General features: G+C 43.0%; 1 protein-coding gene across 3 annotated transcripts in view; it reads left to right on the top strand.

Annotated features, from left to right (window-relative positions):
* Nucleotides 1-698: 698 nt before the first annotated feature.
* The window catches only part of atrn (attractin), a 103,747-nt gene continuing 85,289 nt past the window's right edge, over nucleotides 699-19,156 (top strand). For all 3 annotated transcript variants that reach the window (XM_029493620.1, XM_029493622.1, XM_029493621.1), the window contains exons 1-5: nucleotides 699-1,183; nucleotides 11,186-11,269; nucleotides 13,166-13,279; nucleotides 13,526-13,654; nucleotides 17,593-17,789. In XM_029493620.1, coding sequence (XP_029349480.1) covers nucleotides 924-1,183; nucleotides 11,186-11,269; nucleotides 13,166-13,279; nucleotides 13,526-13,654; nucleotides 17,593-17,789 — 784 coding nt within the window. In that variant the 5' untranslated portion in view covers nucleotides 699-923. The remainder of the gene's footprint in view (nucleotides 1,184-11,185; nucleotides 11,270-13,165; nucleotides 13,280-13,525; nucleotides 13,655-17,592; nucleotides 17,790-19,156) is intronic.

Here is a 19,156-nt window from a genome sequence, read left to right as displayed (position 1 = left end):
TAATGTAGTTATATAGTTAATAAATAAACATAAATATATATATTTCTACCCAGAGGAATTTCTCCTCTGGGTAGAAATTCCCAAAATTCCCACTCTCACCAATCTGCAAGCTAACCATAAACAAGCCAAAACACTCCAATCCAAATCTTACTGATAAATATAATCATCCCACAGTAAAGACTGTGTGTGATGGTTGTTTAATATCATATATATCATATATATTATATCTTCAGAAAACTTTTTATTTTACTTCAACGAAACTCTCTTTTTTTTTATATTTAAAAAACGTACAGCTGGTAAGTCTAAAAATTTTTAAAAGCCAGCCAATTTATTTACGGTCAACAATGAACTTTCCAACCAATAACTCGCACTCCCATGAGCTTTATGTCAGTACCTGTCATGGCAAAGGATCATGGGAGATGTAGTTTCATTGCATCACGATCGTAGGTTTTGGCCTAAAATATGAAACTAAGGTAAGAAGTCCGTGAATTTAGTGAAATATTTGCAGAAACCGTCCAAACAGAACTGAAACGGGCCGGATGGGTCGGATGGAGGAGGCGGTTCGAACGGTTTCAAAATAAAGGTTTAAAGCTTCGCGCGCCACGCTCCCCGGCTCCCGTTGCCTTGCGCATTCCCGTTCCCATGACGTCACTTCCTGGTGTCAATATGCGGCTCGGTGCGGCGCCGAGGATCAGAACCGGAGAGACGTAAACCCGGACCCGGCAAAGACCAGCCCCGACCGGGACACCACACCTGAAGCATCCCCGGAGGCTGGAGGCTGGAGGAGGAGGAGGAGGGGGGCAGGGCACCGCGGATCTCAGGCCGACGGACGGGACCGCAGCGGCCGGGAGCTCATCTGGTCTTTCTCCGGAGCGGCTGAGCGACCGTTAACGAAAAAAGAAGCAGCCATCTTTTGTGGGAGAATGTACGGGGCGACGCGGCGGGCCTTCTCCCCGTCGGGCTCCGGGGGCCAGAGCCGGAGCCTGCTGATGCTGACCACCGCGCTCACGCTGTCGGTCGTCGGGCTGCTGTCCGGGCTGCTGTCCGGGCTGCCCGGCCTCACCGAGGCCAAGGAGTGCGACAAACCGTGCATGAACGGTCAGTGCAACGCCGCCACGGGCAGCTGTGTGTGCTTCCCCGGCTGGGTCGGGGACCAGTGCCAGCACTGCGGAGGACGATTCAGGTACGGTGATCACAGCACAGCCTCACAGCTTTGGGCCGGTCCGGGCCGATCCGGGCCCGGGTAGCAGGTGTGGAGGGGCCGGGCAGAGCACACCTGAGGCGGCTGCCGGTTGACTGTTAGGGCCGTCACTACCGGCGTGCAGCGGGGACATGGATGCAAATGCATGCTTGTAAAGATGCTGATGTAGAAGTGTGTGTAATTATTGTGTTACCATGTGATCATTAGAGACAGCAGCCTGTTTCTTTATGCAGTATAATTATCCACAGTGTGTGTGTTTTCCTCTGTGTGCCTCCTCATAAATATCTGGATGATGAAACATGAGAAGCACCAAGAGGATGTGATCCAGCTGTGTGTTTGTGTGACCGGCAGCTTTAAATCTATTTAAAAATGACCCACAAACAGAACAGTGGATAAGTCATCACTTCTAAAAGCTGCTACCTGAGTATGCTGCTCATGTTTATACATGAAGACGCATAAATCATCATCAGGATCTGTTTTTTTACTGTTAGAGGATTAATTCATCGCTAATCAGTACAACAACTCAAACCCACTGTGCATTGATAAGCCTTTTCCAGGTTGGGACTCTGCTGTTTCCCCTCTGATGAGACAAAATAATGAGGTGGTTGCTGCTGAAGGTGTGTTGGGGGGCTGTTCATGCAGGTACGGTCCAAACCAACTGTCGTGGTCCCGTCAGTTTTCTCAGAGTATGGGAAAAAGTTCTGGTGAGCTCATAGTGAAAGCAATGTGTGTTTTTACAGCTGAGCCATGTAGGTGAGTGGAGGCTTAACTCCTGGAAACATCAGAGAAAAATGTGAGAAAGGCAATCACCTGATAAAACCCACAAAAAAATACAAAAACCACGTCGTCTTGCACCCACTCGCCCCCCACCCCCCCGACTGACCACATCCGCCTGAACTCGAATTTAAACAAAAGTTTGACATTGAAAGTATCAAATGTCAGCCAGAGCATTCGAACTTTCCCGTCTTTATGTCTTTTTATTTTCTGGTGCAGAACACTCTCCAGGGTTACCTGATGACACTGTTTAAGAATTTAACTGAAAGACAAAATCCCAGGTTAAGTTAAATTTGACTTTATGTAGTAATGTTCTGCTAGCGTTCCAGCTTTGTGATGACCGAGCAAGTCTGTGCAGTTAAAAGGTGTCCATCAGGGCGTGCTTAGTGGACAGGCCTTGACTTTTCTTTTAGAAGACCCAGGGTATTTTGTTCCTTTAGAAATCATTTATTTTTTTAGTTTTATTTTAAATTCAATATCTGCTGTCTCAGTTCGTTGCCAGCCTGCCAGGTTTTAAAGCGGGCTCAGCAGGAGGCCTGCGGAGTTGTGTGTCCTTAGAAGTCAGTGGAGATCAAGAAAAGGGATGTCAGGTACCTTTAGCACAGAGAGATAGCTGCGTATTTCTGAACTGGTGAAAGGCTGCTGTGCTTCTAATGTTTCAGAATGACAGGTGTGGATGAAATGACTCGGCTTGTTTGTGGTGAAAAATCAAAAGTCCGTCACTGCAGGGAATCATCGGTGTGAGCCAGCTGCATCATGGGTAATGTGGAGGCTCAGTGTTTAAGGTCAAAGTCTCGGGGCTGCCATCGATAATCAGTTTTCTGATTGGTGATTGAGATATTTAATGGTTATATCACAAGATCTCAGAGGCAAAGGTTCTTTCCTGTTACTTGTTTACAGCTGTAAAATTAAAGGCATTTGGTTTATGACAGAGTGACCTCGGGAAGAATTCAAAACTTCACTTCAGAACCACAAGTTGGCACAAATGGTTGTTTATTTTAAAATAAAATTTTTACAAATAGCTGAAAGTTCAAGTCTTTGTGAGTGTTTGGATCAAAATCTAATTGAAATTCCAATATGCCTCAATACAGTGTTGTTTTATTTTGTTTTTTTAGCGAAGGAAAAATGTGTCACGACATTGTTGTGCATTGTTATCACCGCAGACTAAATATAAAAATGGGCTTTGATTCTTGGCTGTGCTGTTCATGTGAAGTTACTTGCTGGAATGTTGTGTTTATTTTGCCTTCCCGTTCTCTATCAAATATAGGAAAGCAGAATGTCAAATAAACCAGGAATTTAAATGTAAACTTGGGTATGCATTGCTTCTATTGATGTCATTTTTCCTATTTAACTATTACATCATAGACACAACAGGTAACCAGGGCTGTAGATAAATAAAACATTAATAATTAGTTAAGCTGACTGGTTTTTCTGGTGCAGATGAGCTGAACTGCTGAATGGAAGCTGAAGGGCAGCATATCAGGATCTCTGCATCAAAGATGCTTATGGCTGACATGTTTGTCTCTTCTCTTTTTAAAGTCTGCATCAAATTGTCTGTTTCTGATCTAAAGCTCTGGTGTGGATAAATGGTGCAGTGAGTTGGTTCTGTCTTTGTGGTGCAATTTGTCTGCAGTCTGACCCAGAAGTTCACAGATAACACAGCAGGGCACCAACTGTTCATCAGCTCCAACTTTACCTGACACAGCGAGCGCGCCATTCATCACTAACGCTGTTTCTGCCTCACCCAGTCAGGCTAATTATCATGAAATGGACCAGCGACCTTCTCGCTCTGTGATCCCAGATTTGCTGAGATTCAGGGTTGTGTTGTTTTGTTAGCTCGGTCAAAGGGCTGATAGTTTTCCAGGGAGAGCTGTGGTCCGAGGCGTGTTTAGCATACAGACAATGCTGCCATACAAGGCTGGCTGAGTGCTGGTAAAAGCAGCTTTCTGTGGCAGGGTCGTGCCAAGATGGAGTCCCGAATAGCCCCGAGGGCCAAAACCAACATGAGAGAGAGGCGCGGAGACGAAAACAGACTTTTCCTGTTGCTTTATGGCAACAAACTTGAGATTTATCATGAACTATGTAAATAATTTCAGGGTGTAATGAATGTTTCCAAAATTGCACATTAAAATGTTCAAATTGTGGCCCAGTGGAAACATCTGTGTTTTAACGTCCCCACAACACCAGACAAAACTTCATTTGCACAAAACCAGATCTCATTGTCCTCGCTTTAAAGGCTCAGCTCATTCAACCAGAGCGATCTGTGGCTGGACACAGATCGCTCTGGTTTTATTTGCAGATGAGAGCCATCCATTTTTGAAATTTCTCCATTCACAGCGTGACTGTGTTGCGTTTTACGGCCTTGAAAAATGACAATTTACTGCAGACGACCATAGTTCTCACTGTGAACGTCTTCAAAGGGACGAGATAATTGATAGAAGTTATTCGACTAGTGCTTTGTTTATCTAAGGAGAGCTTGGATTTTCAAATGCAATTTTATTTTGCCAGCGTTTGACTGGAGGCCTTTCTTAAAGAGCTGAGAGACGAGAAATGGCAGCAAACAAGGCGAGGGAGAAGAAGGAAATGTCACAAGTTCATGGCTGCTTTTGGTTTTGTTCTGGCTATAATCCCTCCAGGCCAGCAGAACAGTATGAAGCAGTTCTTCTTTGATCAGAGCAACAAACTCAGGAACAACACCTCTAATGAAAATGAAAATGAAAGAATTAGGGCTGCATGAGATGCAAAAGAAAAAGCAGATATTGGCAGATATTGTGATTTCGTTGGGAACGATGGCCTTTTACTTTATTTTCCTTAAAAACTATTATAAAATGATGATGATGCAGCTTTTCTTGGCCCTAGTACCAAATATGCATTTTCCCTTATGTCTCCATGAGTTGTGAGTAGGGACGTTTCCAGCAACACAACACAACACTTAAGATACTAACATTGCACAACAATGTTGTGCAACACATTTTACCTTTATCCAGAAAAATAGCAACTCCTGGGATTGGGCAATAGCACTTGGCCAAATCCCAATGTTAAGATTTGATTGAACTGTCCAAACCTCGAAAGAATCTCTATCTTCGTTTGGATTCAGCAGGAATTTAGGCTGACGCTGCTGCTGTATACCGTGGAAGCTCATGAAGTAAACGACAGTCAAACGGACAGTTAGAGCATTTGTGAAAAGTTTTTCTTTGGTTTAACTACTAAAGTTTCCATAAGGCTGAACAGTATGTGGTTATTCTGACATTCACACTGTGATCAGGCTTTATGATTATTGGCACAGATTCCCTCCAACATGTGACAGATTTTTTTTTTTTTTGTATGGAGCATTTTGAAGAGATGAGTTTTTTGTCTATGACGATCAGGGCTATGAACCAGTTTTGTTTTGCAGCGGAGTGACATGCTGAGTAAATGCTTTGTCTGTGGCCCTTAAAGCCAATGTGAGCTTCTCACGCACGCTCACGTGCTGGCTCCGACTCTCATTCTCCGTCAACACAAAATACAGGTAATGTCCATCTAACGTGCTAACGAAGGGACTGAGAACGAGCTTTGGATCGATCCTGTGAAATAAGCACCATCGTCATCAGCACTGTGTAAACCTTTCCCACACTGATCCACTGAGGTGGACAGCCAGACATGACTGGTTTAATATTAACTCTCTGTCACCTTATGTGGTATATTACAGGCAAGGTATTATGGGTAATTTATTCAATCCCTTTTCTCATTGCTGCATTTAATGGCTATTGTCATCAGTCAGTCTGTAGATTATCTTCCAACGTCCCAGAGTCCAAGGTCGCTTGTTTTTTAAGTTAAAATGTAAATATTGAAGTGAGAAGCAGCTGGTGGTCACATCGGGGAAACTGCAACTGGAAATGATGAATAAGTGATGAAAAAACAACAATCAAATCAAATCCTAAAACTAAATTGTTGAAGCACATAAATGGTGCAGATTGAACTTTAATCATCTACACCTGCACAGACACACACTGAAGCACTTCTCCAGGTCTGACATTAACTTGGTTTTTGTATTTATACTCTAATAGGTCTCTGCTTTGTCACGCCTGCTGTTGTTGTTGTGGGCTGTTGTGCAGTATATTAGTGCATCACTATCCTCAGGCACTGTCTGGAACCTTTTTGAAGGCTGAATTCTCTTTACTAAAGGCCCCAGTGAGCGACCGGCCCTCCTGCCCTCTGCAGAGACTAATGGTCCCCAAAGCGATGCTGCTGATTTGTTCCTTTTTGTTCAGCTTACTGATGCAGCAGCACAGAAATCTGTCCCATGCCTTTCCTCGGGTACAGGGAGGCAAGATGGATTTGCTTACAGCTGCACAGAAAGGCCTCTGAGTGATCAGAGAAATCTTGTGAAGTGACTAAACACAGCAGACACAGTCTGTGACGCTTGATATTAAGGACAGAATTTCGTTTCTGCAGATGAGAGGAGTCCACAGTATCTCAGGAGAGACGTGACGGATTTTAGGCTGACGACACACAAAGCACTAATGTGGGAATAAAACAGTGTTTCTGGAAAATAGCCACGGCTAATAATTTATGAAATATTTATTGATTGCTTCCTAGTGTCGTGAGTGTGACTTGGCTACGTTGTCTCTTTTATTTGTTGTCCGCCAGCAACGTTTGGCCCTCAACTCTCCTCCACGGCGGCAACTGCTCGCTGACTTTTAATGTCATTTAATGTCGATATATCTCCCTGATGTTTTTTGCGCTGCAGCATTAACATGAGTGGATTGCATTTTTTATTGTTGACTAAAGCATCCGGTGGCTCTTCACCTCAGGACAGCCGTATTCATCATCCCAAATATCATGTATTACACTGAGTAACATGTTGTAAACCTTTAAAGGACCCCCAGTAAATTATTCCGATATCAACGTAAAGTGAACTTTTTCGCTGGCTTTTGCAAAATCCCGTCTGCCACCAAGTTGAACGGGGAGATACAACAATAAAAGTGTAATTTCCCCCCTTGAATATTTCCTAATTGATTTTAAAATCTCATCTCAGCAGCTTTGCACGTCGACCCAGACAGTCTGGAGGGAAAACCCTTTTGCCGCTGTAGCATTTACATTCTGTTTGAGTGTGCTCTTTTACCCTGCAGCCGTTGCCGCTGAACAGCACCGTTGTTGCCTTTTGAATGAGGTGTCGCGTTTGCTCTGCTCTTGTGCTGCTGTACCACTTTCCCGTTTGCAAACCACTTGGCTCTGCTGCAAGGAGACCGTTTGCATGAAAAGGAGCTGCTGTTGAACATCTCTGTGAATGTGACACTCTGCTTGTGTCGATGCAGATCTAATATGGGGGAGTACAAGCAGCTTCTGTGTAGTAGGAGATGTGTGACCTCCATCGCTAAACTGCATCCACTCCCACTTTGTTCTTAAAGATCGACTGCCATGTGGAAGTTTTCCTATTCACATAGGCATCAGTTTCCTGACCAGTCTAGAGCTGTCAGTCACTGTTGTATCCCAGTTTAAGCCTGAGGATGAAGACGCAGCGCTGATTATTTATAGATGACTATTATCATCACCAGAATCGGTTAGGATGAGAACCTCCGTTCACAGGGAAAGAAAACCTAAAACATAGGACCTTTTCAAAGAAAGCTGTGTTTCACAGTGTTTCTCTGTGCTATAAAAACAAGTTAAAAACAGGCATTTCTGTTTTTATGTTGATAATTTAGTTGCCTAATAATCAGTTGGTCAGAATTATATTTTTGTCTTGTTTAACACACTACTTTGTTCAGTTCAGTTGCCATTTTTGTCCCATTATGCCCCAGCTACAGATTGTTATCCTTAAAATTCCCAGTGAAACCTTCATCATAACAAAAGCCCAGAGGGGAGCAATAAGATTTTTTTTTTTTTTTACTACCTCATGGTTGTAAATGGCAGTATAATAACTGATCCGGACATGATGGGTCAATAGACCCAACTTCTACATTGTATAAAAACTCATTTTATAAACAGTCTATTCAAAGATCTTCTATTTCTTCTCTCCGTCCTGGTAGATGATTTGTCGGGCTTATGACAAGCCTATCATTTTGGTGCAGACACTTATTAATGCCGTCGGCAACTTTTGGTCATTGAAGAGATGAGTCAGAGCTCCAGCCTGTGACTAAAGTTGTTACATGTGTGGCCTTTCTTTGAGTGTTTGTGGGGGTAGTAGTAGTTTCACATCAGAGTTTAGCCAACGTGATGGAAGCTGAGGCTGCTGCTAACTTTACTTTTCATTCAAGGAGGTTTTTAATTAAGCACAGATAATTAGTGGTCTTTCTACATCAGGATTAACACCTGTAGGGACACTGTGGACGCAGGACGTCAGGGAGTTGATCCTGTGAAACATCTTGGCTTTTCTTTCTCTGCCGACTGTTTGACGAAAACAAACCAATGTGACAACCACAACACAGATGCCTCCATAAGAGGAGATATGACCAAATGAGGCAGATCAAAATCAGGTGTTTCCAAATTTCATAGTCGATGGAGTAAATGGATTGTGCTCAAAGTGCTTTACAATGAGAGCCACATAATGAAAGCTGAATAGTTTAACCTGAATACAGACTGAGACAAGAGGAAAGAGAGAGCTGCTGTTAGGAGGTTCAGGGTCCTCACAGCTATAACACTTTGTGTGTGTGTTCCTATAATTCTATAGGTGAGTCTATCAATCCACAAAATGACACTTTATGAGGCTTCAGAATTTCAGGATCAGGTTTCACAGACTCATCTGGGGAGAAACCTCAGAGACTGGATTCTGAGAACCACCAGAGACCAAAAGTCTTCTGTCTGAGGAGACACCTGAGCAAAACCAGGACTCTGAGATTCACCGGAGGCTGCAAGAACCTGACGACCAGCTCTGGTTGTTTGTTACAATGCTGACGGTCAAAGTGATGAAATGTCACGTTCTCGAGGGCCGCGGCCAAAGAAAATGGGTCACCCACACTAATCGCCTGGTTGATCAGACAGTGGGGCTGACTAACACCGTGGTCATCTGTCCAGGAATCAAACACACCAAAAAGGTCTGCTGGAGTCAATGATTTTATTGCAAGATGCAGCCGCTGACGCTGCCATTGTCCAAACTTTTTAATTTCACGTGACTGTCAGCAGATACGTTCTATTTCCAGTTTGTTTTAATGACAATAAGCTCCGAGTCCACAAATGGAAAGAGGAACTAAAGCTGGCAGTGAAGGCAGATCATGTGTTGGTGTGAGGTGACCAGCTGAGGCTGCCGATAGCAACAGTGGAAAAGTTAGTCCGGAGCTCTGACCGAATTGGATTAGTCTGTGAACTAAACTAAATTACTGAATGATTGTTAAATTTGATCAGTGGAATATGTAATGTGAAGGAAGGATATAATCTAATCATTTCCAGAATCTGATGGTGTTTCCTCTAATTTTAGGAAGCACAGCACAGTTTTACTTTCGGTTGCAGATTTCTTCCTGTTTTTGTCCCAACATAACTTCCACAAAGTTGCGGCTTTATGAGATGATATTTTTTGATCAATATCAGTGGAAGGGAATGATATCTATGAAATAAAACAACCCGCAGCTACATGAGTGTGTAGAATAGTCCATTTAACAGCCCATCAACTGGATACAAAGAGGCAAGTCAGAACGATTTTTGTTTTTTTGTTTTTTTTAACATCTCCCAGTTACCAATTTATCTGCTGTCCCTGAGGTGTTTTTACGTGTGAATTGGGTGAACTTACCCTTTGAATGTTCTTGAAGTAAACATCTATAGTTTCAGGCCTAATTTGGATTAGTTTTGCAGGTTTCTGAGGGATATTTGTGCAGCCGTAGTAAAAAGGGTATGCCTTGCACTAAGAAAGCAGCGAGCATGCAGCAGTTGAGTTGTGTTTCACGGACTGTTGGCATTGATGGTTCAGGAGGGCGTGGAACCTCTCGCCCTCTGAGAGAGCTCTGTTTGCCTGCGAGCTGAGACTCCCAGCAGGCTTCGGCTGTATTAGCACTGAGAGATCTGTAATTAAAGCACAAGTGTACTCGCCGTTGAGACCTGACGTGTGAAAGGAGCTGTGTGTATCTGCTGCTCTCGAAACACTCAAGTGGCGAGCACCAGCAAAAGGCTCCGTGTGGCTGTTGGTGTTTTCAGATACTGGAGGAGCCGATAAACAATTTCCATCCACTACTTACTGAGCTGAGATAGCACTGAGAGCGTTGTTGCGATATAATGTCATGTGTTTGGCAGGTGAAGTTTGTTATGACCTTAACAACACCCTCAGCCTTGGACCTTGAACCTCCCGCCTCACACAGCCGGGGCTGTTGGCCTGTGCAGCCATGGGAACAGCCTGAAGTTTTTAATAACACAAAGTTACGCCCCGTTATTGCAAGTAAAAATGTTGCACAATGGTGATCTCCCTGCAAAAACAAACCAAAAAAAAAAAAACAAAAAACAAAAAAAAAAACCCCACAACTACTTGACTTAAACAAACGGTCTTAAACAGTGCATCCATATAAGGTGGAGAGAACTGATTTCATCAGTCTATCTCAATGACGGCATCAGTTTTGGTTATTTTCATCAGAGACTTTCGTCCTCTGCAGCCTTGTCGGCCTGAAATGGTGCACAGAGACTGTTTTGGAACAACACGGACTGGGTGTGTTAGCGGAGTCATTGCACCCTGAGAGCTACATCAGTAATGACACAATCTCTGACTGCATCTAAGTGTCCCCTGTGCGGTTCAGCTGCTCTCTGCTGCTGTGTCATCAGGCTGGAATTGATCCAGCAATAACAGAGTCCGGACGCTGTACTAGTGTTTGTGGCTGCTCGCGGAGTCAACTCCAGATAATAATTTGCTGTGGGTTTTAATCATTCCGAGTCCTTTGGCCGCCTGCTTAACCGCTCAGCCACATGCACTGAAAAGTTAGAGTCCACCTGCAGCGTCTCTGCTGACTGGCTCATCTGTGATTATGTCAATGCAAAAAGTTGTACTGAAGTTGTAGAAAAGTAGTTTTGCAGACATTTGGTAATAAACCAAAGAATTAAATTAACATAATGAAGCTGGTGGAATCGAGTTGGGCTCTTTTCTTTAATTTTAGCTTCTACATATCTCCATTTGACTTCCTGCACTTGTTATTATGATCATCATTATTGTTTTAAATCCAGCCTTGTAATGAGAACAGGTCACTTTCATTGTTTCAACGTGTTTGCACTAATAAATAGCATCTTCATTTGTAACCTTGACTCTCTCCTCTCTCTCAGGCTGACGGGGCCCTCTGGGTATCTGACTGATGGCCCAGGAAACTACAAGTACAAGACCAAGTGCACATGGCTCATCGAAGGACAGTAAGTACCATGGGAATCCATCACAGGGGCCAAACATTGTTGTCCTGCGCGTTCTTTGTCCCGACTGATTAAACTTCACATGTTGTGAGCCAGAATAAAAACAGTTTTTCCAAAGGGCCTTTTGAGCTGCTCAAACACGTGGACTTCATCAGTAACCAGAACAAAGGCCAAAGACTCACAACATGAAACTGATGCTGTCTTATTGATTTCACTCATTAAATTAGCTTCTTTCATTAAGAAGAAAAAAAAAAAAAAAGCAGTGAAGGAAGGATTCCTAAAAGCAAAAGCCGAATCTGCAACTCAGTATTGTAAATGAATATTTCATAGGCACCATAAAGATGATTATATACTGAGGCCCATCCAGCAGTGGGAATATAGAGTATCCAAAGAGTGATGAAGGAAAATGAATGGCTGAGTAACTTTGAGAAATTCAATACTTAGTCTGTATTGTGTAAGTCAGCATAACCACAGCAGAGTATCGACTGAGTCTTCAGTCTTCAGGCTCCTCCAAAGCAGCACTGGTTTGATTACGCAGTTTCACTGCCAGCCATTTTTCAGCCTATTGGACATGAGTGGAGCTGTTGCGCAGGGTTTTGAACTCCTAACCTTCCTGTTCTTGGACGTTCTCTAATCACCGGGCTGCTCTACCGTCCGGTGTTTTCATTACATCCTAATGACACATTTGCATGTCTTACAGGAGGTTAATGCTGTGACATCGTCTCAGGGTGCATCAAAAATGAAAGGAATACTTTAAAATAAGGCCTGGCCATGGTTTCAATCAACGCTTCCCCTGCAGCTCAGTGTATTGAATCCTTCTGCAGTGGCCACAAATATGCAGTAAAAGTAAAAGGATTTAAAAGCGATGTCTACATGCTTGATGCACTGTTTCTAACTGCTACTCTCTGATGGGATCTTGGATAGGACGTCTCTTTATCTCCAATCACTCCAGACCTTATTAATTACCAGTCACAAGTGCTTTCTCTAATTGTGCCTTGAGGCTGCTTCACTATCAAATAAAAACTTTAGGAGAAAAATGTGACCATTCATACATTTCCTGTCTTGTGTGTGACCTCATTGTGGAGCCACTAAATGGGCCTTTGTCTTTCTGTCATCCGCTTTTCAATTTCAGTTTGCAATCTTAATTAAACGTGGAGATAGCCATTTTTTCCTACTTTGATTTGCTCCTTTTCTGTAAAAAGACGTTTTGCATATCTATTCTGTTCTATCTGTTGTATGGTATAAAACTTCATCGTCACACAGAAGAATCACCGTAAACATATTTTTGAATAGTTTATAATAGTTTGGTTTATTTTCAGAATGGAGTCAGAATGGGGAACTAACTGCAGACAAAGCAGCATCAGCTACTTAACTGTCCATTTTTAACACTCTTAAAATCAAATGTATTCAGCTAGTGTAGTGACAGAGCGGAGTGTGTTTTGCAATCTGCCACTGGAGCTGGTGAAACATTAACTTTCCAGCACCTATATAAGGAAACCAGGGTGTATCGGTTTATTTAGAAATATTGTTCATCAGATTCTGGCCCCCTCATATGTTAAATAAAGGAGTTATCTCCCTGGAGGGCTAATGTTTCTTCATTTCAAGGAAACAGTTCATTGAGTGGAGAAGAAAGTTTGTGTGTTTTGGGCTTGTTTGTGTCTGTCTGCTTTCTCTGAGTTACAGCAGTTAAAGAAGCGCTTCAATGTTTGACCACAAAAGTTGAAGAATAAATTTGAATGATGAGAGCTGTCCAAACTAAAAATGTGTGTTTGTTTCAACTATTGCTCAAATCATCCGTGTCACAAGTTCTGCATCATTTACACTCAATTGGCATGAGTCAATAATGTGATAACACAAAGACTGTTAAAGTGAAATCAAACCTCTGTGCGTGTTCTCCAGGCCCAACACCATTCTCAGATTACGGTTCAACCACTTTGCCACCGAGTGCAGCTGGGATCATCTCTACGTGTACGACGGGGATTCCATTTACGCTCCGCTTCTCGCTGCTTTCAGGTAACTTAGCCTGAAGTCTTAGGACAGTAAAAATGTTTCTATGCTTCGTATCATATTTCAATACTTCTCCGAAATAAAATTTGAGTTAATGTTTAAGTTTCCCGTTGACACAGAATCATTTTATTATATTAGGGAAAAACCTTAATTTAGAGTTACTGAGCCCCTGAATTGTGACATGAACAAGCAAAGACTGTTACGTTCCATCCATCCCAACCTTAAGGTTGACCTTCACGGTTGTCGTTGCAGTGGCCTTATTGTTCCTGAGCGTTACGGCAACGAGACGGTGCCTGAGGTGATGTCTCAGTCCGGCTACGCTCTGCTGCATTTCTTCAGTGATGCTGCCTACAACCTGACGGGCTTCAACATTTCCTACAGGTGAGAGAAACACAACAAACAGGTCAACGTCTTCAATGTAATCAAATCATCCCTCATGAGGGTTCGAAGAAAATGATGTTACAGCCACAGCTGGGCCCCAGAAATGAAATTAAATTCAGTGCGCTTGTCTTAAACTTCATCCAGAGACTTCTCCTTGAGTTTACTCACATGACCTTGCTGCTAATCCCCGGCAGCTCAGTGAGTCGGACTGCCAGGTCCACACATGCACCGGTGATTGAGTCAGTCACTGGATAAAAGCGTCTATTAAATGACAAATACCTTGATAGTGATCCCTGAGATGGGACCCTCGGTGCAATTTGTTTCTGTTTGACTGGCTGTTTAGATTTAACAAGACGACGGGCTCGCTAAACACTTTTCTCTGGAACACGATGGTGCACACAAACCTGTCGCTTTCTGCATAATTCAGCCTGTTCGCTGGCACAGCTGGCCAACAGCACTTTACCAAAAGGATCACGTCGGGCTGCTGCCGTCCATTTGCTGCAGTGTGCTTTTGTTGGATCACTACACCTTCATCTGCTGTTGATGGGCGGTCTGGGACGCGTGTTGGTGAAGCAGCCAAATGCAATAATAATAATAATAATCAGTCCCATCCTGCTGACATGAGAACTACAGATCAGCAACAAATCACTTAATTGGCACAAACAATAGGTTTTTCATAATAAAAGTTCAGATTGAACTCTATCGATATTTTTGGAGCTGCTCAGAGGATGTATTATAATCTCTTATTTTAGCTCCTAGCAAGACTGTTAAGTAAACAGCTGTCGGTGCTAATGGCTTTTTATTGAAAACACAATCTACAACTTTGTCCCTTCTAAGTGGGGGGGGCTAAGAGCCGAATGGTTTGAATCCCAGCCAGTGAGACTCTTTGCCACCTCTCCCGCCTAAATCCTCATCTCCTGCCTCTTGTTTCATTAATCCCAAAAGAAATTTAAGGATGATCAAAGGTGTAAAATCATAAGGAGCAATTTGTTCTGAATCACAGATATTTAATAGAAATATTATGTAAATCTTTCCTCCACACTCAACGTGATGGACTCTCCATCATCCTGCAGTAATGACTGATCAGTCTGCAGATTTACTGTATTGTGCTACCGATGCTGCTCCGCGCATGTGTAGCTTTTATATGAGGGTTTTGTGAGGTAACTGAGGCACTAGCAAACTAACAAACACATCAAATGTAAATTAGCTGTTGGACTGACTCATAACACCAACACACTGCAAACTGTAAATCAGTTCAGAGACTGAAACAGACAGAGCCAATCTGGATTGCGGACACGCAGCTATGATAGAATCCGATAATTAATGATTTGCATTTATGGCTATCTTTTTGAATTCTATTTTTCCCCCTTTTTTTAGATTGATGTTTTGTCTTCTCCTGGTTAGGGCTTCTTACTTAATTTATTGATGAAGGATTTATGATTCGCTTCACTTAATCTGTCCTGCAGAGCATCTTCTTTTGTTATGTCTTCAGCTCTTGACATTGGTTTGTGTCTTGGCATCAACATTTCAAAGAGGTCTTTGCACCAAAAAAAGATCTGTATTGAAATATAAATATATACAGAAAGCCAATAAATTCTGTCGTCTTATGCAAAATGTCTGTGCATCGTTGGAAGACACTGTACCAGCAGAAGAAACGATCAAACCAAACATGAGTCAGACTGACTCACTAATCAAAAAATGGCAGGGTTTTATCCTAAAACACATCCCTGCCAAACATCAGCAAAGATGGACATAATGGACCCCTGCGCTTTTCCCCTCGCCCATTTGTGCCGTCACCATAGCGATAGGATTGAAGTTGGGCTGAGAAACACAGAGTTGGATGAAAGCAAAGTGCCCCCGGGCCCCCAGTCTTTGGTCTCTGGGAAAGGTGGAGGAGACGAAAACATCAAACCATCAGGCTGCTGAAGGAACTTGAAAGAATGACGAGGGCCCTTTGTGTCGTCTGTTTCCCTCCCAAACATGTTTGTCTTCAGCAGGAGAAAGAAAAAAAAAAAAAACGTACATTCACTCTCTCCCTTTGGTGTCTAATAATGTCATTCTGAAAGTTTGCAAAACTTTTGACTGTGGCTCATGTATAGGAGACATTACATTAGATGTGACGTGTAGTAGGCCGATTTTTTTCAGAGGCATGTCTGTGTTGGTCTTATCTCGTGTACACACCAGGACTGTGGTTTCACACTATTGCCCTGATTGAATGGCGGACGTGTTGTTCTGGGAACAAGTGTTGCTGTGCCTAACATCCACCCCCCCAAAAAAGACCAAGAAGAGACATTAACATTAAATATTTAAGTGGTCTGAAAGATGCACTTGGTGCTTTTTATTGTGCGACAGTCCTACTGCAAAGGCTGGAAAGAGGAAATTGGCTGCTAAAAAAAAAAAAAAAAAAAAAAACTGGATGTAAACTCAGTTTTAAAAGTGAAGTCAATACTGAAGAGTCTTAAACATTGAACCTGTTGGCCATCAGGCGGCGACTCCACTGGTTATAAAGACAAAGAAGTCAGGGTGTATTGAAGGTCATGGGAAAATGGCTCTACTTATCATTTATTAGCTCAGCCGTCGTTGTCCTACTGAGTGTGTAGTCTCAGTTTCCAGTTTCAAGTCTTTAATACAACATGAAGAGCCCATTTGGAGGAAAATAGGCCATAAAGCAGGGGATGAGTTAGGGGTTGTGGCTACTGTGTGATTGACAGACTGTACCACCCAACCAGGAGAGAGTCCAGAGTAGGTCTGATTTTCCTCCAAAGATGATTGATGCTGGGCTGTGCTTCTAATGGGTAATATAACTCTGCTGTGTCCCACGTGCACGTTACATGGTTCTGGTTATTTGCATTCAGCCTGGAAGAAATCAATGTACTTTTCCCTGTACCAACAGGAGAGCCCCAGTGTACTTGCCAATAGACATAAATCATCTGACGGGCACGTCATCCCAATACAAACAAAGCAGAGTGTTTTTCCGAAAGACAGAAGACTTTGGTTTTTGTTTTCCTAGCTCTCCACAAAGATCTCTTCCAGCTGTGGGGTTTTGGACAACTGTCTGACAGCAGCATGCACAAAAAAAAAATCTACTCATGTTTACACTGTTCAGACACACAACCTGCTCATGATGTGCCATCTGGAACTGGGACTACGCTGTGAGCTTCTGTTTGCAGTGATACCTGAATCACTGCTCATCCTGATGCTGTCAACAACTTTTGATGATTGTGGGGCAGTTGTCAGTTCTTTGTTTTTTGTTTTTTTTTTTCTTTTGTGATTGCTTGGCAGATGTTTTTGCACATCTGTAAATGTTATTTTCTGGGCACTACACACTTAGTTGACAGTGTGGTTGAGAATGACAGGAAAATGGGGGAGGTTGGAGGGAGAATCGGACCAGTTGGGTTTCAAACCAGGGATGTAAGCCAAGTGCTTCTGTACATCCTTATTCCTCCTCCCAAGAAAAACAAACAACAACAAAAAAAAAACAGAACAAATTCTGTGTAAAAACCCTACAAGGAAAAAGAAAAACTGATTCAGATTCAGAAGTGCAGCAGACACAAAGTGTCTCTGCTGTTTGTGGTTCCAGCTGTATGATGTTAGCCTTTCCTCAAGAGGAAGAGATGAACGTACAATAGAAACGTCCCGTCGAACGACACAGGGAGCGCCAGTGTTTCTTTTTTACATCGGATCCTCCAGGCCTCACTGCTGTAGCTGTGCAGATGGCCTCCTTACCAGACTGGCAAATGTCGGGGCAGGTGCCCGACAAGCCGATTGGGGGGGGGCTACCAACAATATTCAGCTGTCTGAAGGGGAGCGGTGCATATTTTCTCTCTAAGCCTGCAGACAACTGTGGCACCAAAGCAGATGCAGCTCAGTCACTGAAAGGTGTTCATGATGTTTTATTCACGGAGTGAAGTCCTGGTCTGTCTTTATCTTCCTCCCAGGGTGAACACATGTCCCAACAACTGCTCCGGCCGTGGTGAGTGCCGAGTTGGGCCCTCCAGCGGTTCTGTGTACTGTGAGTGCCAAGTCAACTGGAAGGGAGAAGCCTGCGACGTCCCATACTGCATGGCCAACTGCGGCAACCCCGACCGAGGTCACTGCCTGAACAAGACGTGCGTCTGCAAGACCGGATGGCAAGGTGGGTTGGCGCTGTGGCAGCATCACTTGGGCCGCCACTGACATGAGTAAACCTTCCTCAGTGGCTAAATAAGACTTTCTACTTGTTCCACGTTCTGAACAGAATGGAGAGCGACTCCAGGGGTGTGTAATCAGAAATGATATGGCAGCCGACATCCACCTATACCAGCCACAGTGGTTAATACAAGATATCCGTGGAAAGCCGATCCTCCTTCCTGTTCTGTCTGTTTTCAGTGGTAAAGAAGCTGTAGATTAAAATCAACAACCCTGTTGTTTGATACTGAGCTGTTGGATCACAGTCTGAGACTATAAAGTGATGAGAGCTGAGGGGAACTACAATACCGTACAGGACCGTGTAATTGGCTTTGTTCCGGATCACTGAGTTGTCACCCGCATCTACAGCTTTTAGAAGATTTCATGTAGAACGAATAAACGAGGTGAAAAGAAATGTCAATTAAGTACGATTATCTGGCTAATTTATTTCTGAAGAAGTCCAGTAATCAGATTAAAGATCCCTATCTGCTAGTGCCCAGGAATATCTGGCACTGTTCTCAGATAGAAAGAACACAGAATTGAAAAAAAAAAAATGTATTTAGTTTTCAGGGTTATTTGTCATTGCCTCCTTCTGTCTGATGACCCCCCCAGATGAAGACTGGCGAATTGCAGTCAAAAAAACTAAACAAAACAAAAAAAAAGGATTTTTATACTTTTCTGTTAAAGAGTTCGATTCCAGTGGTGTTAATACTCCCCTCTGAGAAAACCTGCAGAAGAAGTCGTCTAATTTCTTTTGTCTAATAGGGATATTACAATTTAACATACTTCCAACACAGAACATGAAACCGACATCTAATTGTTATTAAAAAGAAGCAATTTCATCCCATTCATTTCAAGTTTTTCATCATAGCTACCTAATTTAACTCGGTAATTTCCTTTTTTGTAATTTTTCTTATTACAGCTCTCTGGTTCATTTCTGTTGAAAACCTCCTCAGGAATAAATGAAGCTCCAGAGAAGCAGCTGGAGGTTTAGTGAAGAGTGTTACTGACTTTATCTGTCCAGATTCTGCCTGTTTATCTACTGATTCAACGCAGCGCCTCTTCAGTTTTAAGCCTCCACCATCACTGAGGCTCCCACTGCCCCCACAGCCTCCATCTGCTCCGACCTGTTACAGTTACGCTCCGACTCAACTTCCTCATCAGCTCGGTTGAGTTGCGAACATGGAGTCTGTATTTATTTGGCAATGACCAGACGCTGCTGTGTTCCTCTTTGACTTTGACTCTGTTAGTTCAAGCAAAGACAACGGTCTAATTTAACTACAGTTAAATCAGCAGCTCATTGTGCTCACATCTAATTACCAAAGCTGAGGGAGT

This window comes from Echeneis naucrates, chromosome 22 (genome assembly GCF_900963305.1).
Source record: "Echeneis naucrates chromosome 22, fEcheNa1.1, whole genome shotgun sequence".
NCBI lineage: Eukaryota > Metazoa > Chordata > Actinopteri > Carangiformes > Echeneidae > Echeneis > Echeneis naucrates.
The sequence above is the reverse complement of the archived record's forward strand: the minus strand, read 5'-3'. Positions and strand labels throughout refer to the sequence as shown.